Source organism: Penaeus japonicus, unplaced genomic scaffold, assembly GCF_977035675.1.
Source record: "Penaeus japonicus unplaced genomic scaffold, GWHDUDI00000001_assembly GWHDUDI00000015, whole genome shotgun sequence".
Taxonomy (NCBI): Eukaryota; Metazoa; Arthropoda; class Malacostraca; order Decapoda; family Penaeidae; genus Penaeus; species Penaeus japonicus.
In genome coordinates this window covers 24,998,149-25,003,148 of record NW_028234417.1, presented here as the reverse complement: position 1 = coordinate 25,003,148, position 5,000 = coordinate 24,998,149, and the positions used below count along the sequence as shown (strand labels likewise).

Here is a 5,000-nt window from a genome sequence, read left to right as displayed (position 1 = left end):
GAAGTGGAAGTGGAAGTGGAAGTGGAAGTGGAAGTGGAAGTGGAAGTGGAAGTGGAAGTGGAAGTGGAAGAGGAGGAGGAGGAGGAAGAGGAAGAGGAAGAGGAAGAGGAAGAGGAATGAGAGAGGTGTTAAGAGGAGAAGATGATAGGAAAAGGGAGGAAAGAGAAGAAGGGGGAAGAGAGGAAGAGTAGGAAATAAAAGAGGAAGAGAAAACGAAAGAGGGAATGAGAGATGAAAGGGGGTAGGAAAGAGAAAAGAAGAGGGAGCAAGAGAGAAAGAGAGAGATGAGAGTAGGAGGAGAGGTAAAGAGTAAATGTAGGATGAGGGTAGAGGGAGGTTGAGGGGGGAGGGAAGGTAAGATAAGATAAAAGTAAAGGAGAGAGAGAGAGAGAGAGAGAGAGAGAGAGAGAGAGAGAGAGAGAGAGAGAGAGAGAGAGAGAGAGAGAGAGAGAGAGAGAGAGAGAGAGAATGTCAAGCGTGAAAATAAAACGCACACAAAGCACACCCCTTTTCACATCGCGAAGAAAGAGTGTGGTGCGACACACCATCCCCAGGTGTGCTCGCACCTTGCACTCAGCACGCACGCACGCACACATACAGACACACCATACACACATCCACACATCCACACACAAACACATCACCGGCCTCCGCCCACCCAAGCCACGTGGGCGTGTGTGGGCGTGCTGTAGGTGTGAGCGTCATTGGTTTCAGGCACGAAGTTCCGGTGACGAGCGAGCAGATCCCCATCGTACATGTGGACGAAGATCTTGTGGTGGTGGACAAGCCGGCTTCCATCCCTGTAAGTGGCGCCTGAAGGAAAAACGCCTCTTCCCAAAAAACATAAGATTAAAAAGACCATCACAATATTAGATGTAGTTCTCATTCACGCCCGCAACTCACCTCACAGACCTCCGCCCACCACCGACACTTCTCACTTGATGTTTTATGTGTTATTGTTATTTATGATTGGTTGTTATTTTCTTTGTTGTTCAGTGACACATGTTTCGAAGAGTGAGGGATAATTTTTTTCGATTTTTTATTATTATTCTTGCTGTACACCGTGCAAGATTTAGTTCTTTTTTTGCCCTATTTTATTTTTATTTTTTTTACTCTCTCACTCCTCTTCCGCGTCATTGGGTGATACACGATGGTATCAGCTCGCAATAGAAGTGTTCGGCTCGGGACTATCCCTCATTAGATGAATAAAGAACAAATAATCAAATACCAGCAGAGGCCAGGTATTTATTTATTTATTTATTAATCTTTAGGGGAGGAATATAAGCGTGAGATGAGATGCGGGCGAGTGTGGATGAGAGTCCCAGCATCGCTCGTTCTGTACCCGGAAAACCCAAGCGTTGTTCCCGACTTCACTGTTAAATCTCTCACTACGTTGTAGACACTGTAAAACCCGCAAAGTCGTTTGTTAAACATCCCCTCAACCCCTATCTGCTATGTAGCCCCCCTCCCCTTTCCCCCACCATCACCAGCCCGATATCTTCACCCCCTGCACTCGAGTTGTTGTTGTTGCTGTTTTTGTTTTTTCGTTTTTTTTGTGATATTCCTCCCTTTTCACTTTCCCTCCCCACTTAGTTCTTTTTCTAATTTAGTCGAAAGGAAAAGGTCTATGCATGACCCATCCCCCTTCCATTCCCCCATAGAGGTAATATGGCTTGACCCCTGAATGATCAATATCATTTTTGCTCTCCTTTTATAATACACACAAATGACACATTTTGTGTGTACAATTATATATATATATATATATATATATATATATATATATATATATATATATATATATATATATATATATATATATATATAAATTCCAGGGGAATCGTGTATCAAGCTCTTAGTATTAGACAAACAATGATATTGCATTTGAAAGTGTGTCAAATGCTCTTACGTTTTCCTTTTAGCTGAGTCATCATGAGTCTGCAAATATCCAACCGAAAATAAATGATCGCTTTCACTCGAGATTCTATGTAGAGGGTGAAGTTCTTTTGTTGTGAGACATTGTTAATTAATCCTCCTCCCCCAAAGAAAAGTGAATTATTGGCAATAAAAAGAGAGAGATAAAAGCCAGAGAGGACAAATAAACTTGGGGCTTCCGAAAAAGAAGCAAACTAGAAACCAACCAAAAGAACCGAGACGATGGTGGGCCTGGTCATCCCTGTGTCGCTAATCTTGGTGTTTTCAGAGTGTTGGTGCCTCCCGCCGCAGCTTTTCCTGGATATGTTTAGCAGAAACCTCCAGCATTTTCCATTAGAACGCGTTTTTGCATTGTCTAATAATAGAGCAGTGCCTCTTATTTTCCCTCTAATCTTTGGTTAATATAGATGCTAAACGCAGTCGTGTTATGGTTGCCATTGCAGACATGAGACGCCGGTGTTAGCGCGAAACATTGAGATATTACATTTAGATGAGGATTTGGTCGTTCTCGACAAGCCATGTTCCTTGCCGGTGAGTAATAGCGGCGAGCTTTAACCCGGCTAGCTAGCTGCCTGCCTAGTGTAGGTGGGGTGGGGCAGCAGGACCCCCGCCCCGTCCCCCCCTGGCATGGTGTGGTCAGCACTTCCCTAGGCCACGGGGTAACCAGGCACTCGCGCGCGTGCCAAGTGCGTTTCGTCCGAAAACGGTGTCACGGTCGAGCTCTCATCCCCTGTTGCTCTCAGCGGCCCTTTGTTTTCCTCCTTGTCATCATCCCATGAAGCTCTCTCGCTCTCTGCGGCCAACTCAACAGCAACGTCCTACAGAGCACAGACGTCCTCCTCCCAGCGAGTCGATGTCCTTCAGGCGTCCTCCCAACCAAAGAGACCCTCAGCATACCCGTGTCTAAAAGGCTCAATCAACGTTTTCAACTGACCACTGATCTTTGACAAGTCACCACATCCGTTTCCACTTAGGCAAATTAATATAATTAATAAAACTGATAGCAGCATTATACTATGTACATTATATAACATTTAATTCTCACCATATCAACGTGGCAAAGGCTCCCCACTATGAATTCCTACCCCTCCCCATAACACTATGAAAAAAAACATTTAGGTAAAAAATGTTTCCTCTTACCTTCCCGATCCCCCATTTCCCCCATCCAGCTAATGGTCATCAACATTGCCTCCCATTCCCCATTCCAACCTAAAAGCTATATGGAAATGAATACTTTTGCTTCCGTTATTTTGTTCTTATTACATCCCAGTTGCGCTTCAGCTTTGCGTGGCGATGCTCCCCTTTGCCCCATTTTTGCCCATTCTTTATGCGAATGATTCCCTTTTTTTACCCTCAAATCCACATGAGTTTCCCCTCACCCTTATCCCTCGCAGTGTACATGCTACAACATTTATGCCTATCATGGAGCTATATTGAGCCTGGTCACAGTTATTGATTTTTATTTGCGTTTATCCCCCTTAATGTATTCTTGTTACTATTATTCTTAGTGAGTTATCATTGTACATTTTAGCAGCCGCTCGAACCCGTCCCAACCTTTCGCCCTCGATCCCCTCATTCAAACCTTCTGTGTCCTTCAGATTGGAATCCAATCCTTTGCACCAAGTCCCGTGAATCCGTCCTGATCCCTGGCACACATGCGATTGACTGCCCGACCCCCAATTTTGGCCCTTTCTTTTTTTAATTTTGATTTCCGTATCCACCTCACGGCTATGGCATGTTACGTAGCCGTATACAGTCTTAGGTATACCATTTGAATACCAACGTAATGCGTATTTTAATTGCACCCTTTGATTTTTTCCATCTTCTTTTTTATTATTGTTTCCTTTCTGGCGTTTACGTTTCAGGTTTGGTTGATTTCCCCCGAGTGGACGTGGCACTACATAGCTAGCCATGGACGAGTGACTTTGCTCTTCACCTATTTATTATTTGTTGTTTTTTGTGATGCCATGACCTCTTTTTTTGTGTCTTATTCTTATCTTATTCCCTTTTTTGTCTTATTTTTCTGTTGTTTCCACGATGATGGTTCCTTGCATTTTTTAATTTCCCCTGGCATGAATTATTATTGATAGTTTTTACTTGTTACCTCTTGCACCCGTATCTGAAAAAACTCCTTGTGTAATTATTACTATGATTTGACCGTAGTTTGCACACACGCAACAGTTTGTTTGAGTGATTTGCAAGGTTTTGTAGATTTGGCCCCTTCTTCCCCTTATAAAGGAAACTCAACACAATGCAAAGTGGTCAACACATAGGTAGTTAGATCCTCTTCCTTTATCTTGACCACTTGATTTCTCTGCACTATTTTGCCACAGATCAACATGTTATCGAGTGAGAGATGTTATTAAAAAACAGCCTCACAGCAGGTCAAGGCATTAGTTCCTCTGCTATGCCTATCTATGTCTCACTTGGTCCATGACATTATATGGAATAGTTATTGAATTGATACTCATTATTTTCTTCTTCTAAACATTGCCATCTTCTAATTCTTCTTCTCACCAATGTCACAAGCAAAGTCTTACCTATAACTCAGTCTGTAAAACCGCAAGTCTGTCTGAGCAACCAGGCGTAGGTCGGCTTTGGTGAGGGATGGGAGAGCTCCTCCTCATCCTCCTCATTATCATCATCATCATCATCATCATCATCATCATGACCACATCACGATCTTCATGTGCTAACACACACACCACTCTGTCATGAGTTTTCCACACTGTCCATTAGCCGATCATTCCCCATCTCATGTCTCCGGTGCAGTCGCCCATCTCGTGCCCAATCCTTTACTTCGAATCCTCACCTACTATACCACTGTCATTACCTCATATTTGTTTGCTGTTTTATTTTATGATTGTTTCGGATTACGACGGTTTAGTGTCATCGGATGTAACTATCAGATGTAAGGATCATCATTATTTAAGGAAATGGTCATTGCAAAATTGATGTTTTATTTATTTATACAATTTTGAGAGATATACGCGTTTATCTACATTTTATAGCAGTCATATGTCCATACCTATACCTAATCCATTATTCTTCCACCTCTCTGCTGT

At 42.9% G+C, this 5,000-nt stretch overlaps 1 protein-coding gene across 2 annotated transcripts in view; it reads left to right on the top strand.

The window, feature by feature from the left end:
* The window catches only part of LOC122252965 (pseudouridylate synthase RPUSD2), a 463,904-nt gene that overhangs the window by 443,079 nt on the left and 15,825 nt on the right, over positions 1-5,000 (top strand). The window contains exon 6 of one of the 2 annotated variants that reach the window (XM_043015705.2): positions 715-802. In XM_043015705.2, the coding sequence (XP_042871639.1) occupies positions 715-802 (88 nt within the window). Of the gene's footprint in view, positions 1-714; positions 803-2,378; positions 2,467-5,000 lie in introns of both variants that reach the window. The other variant, XM_043015712.2, reaches the window with a different exon arrangement.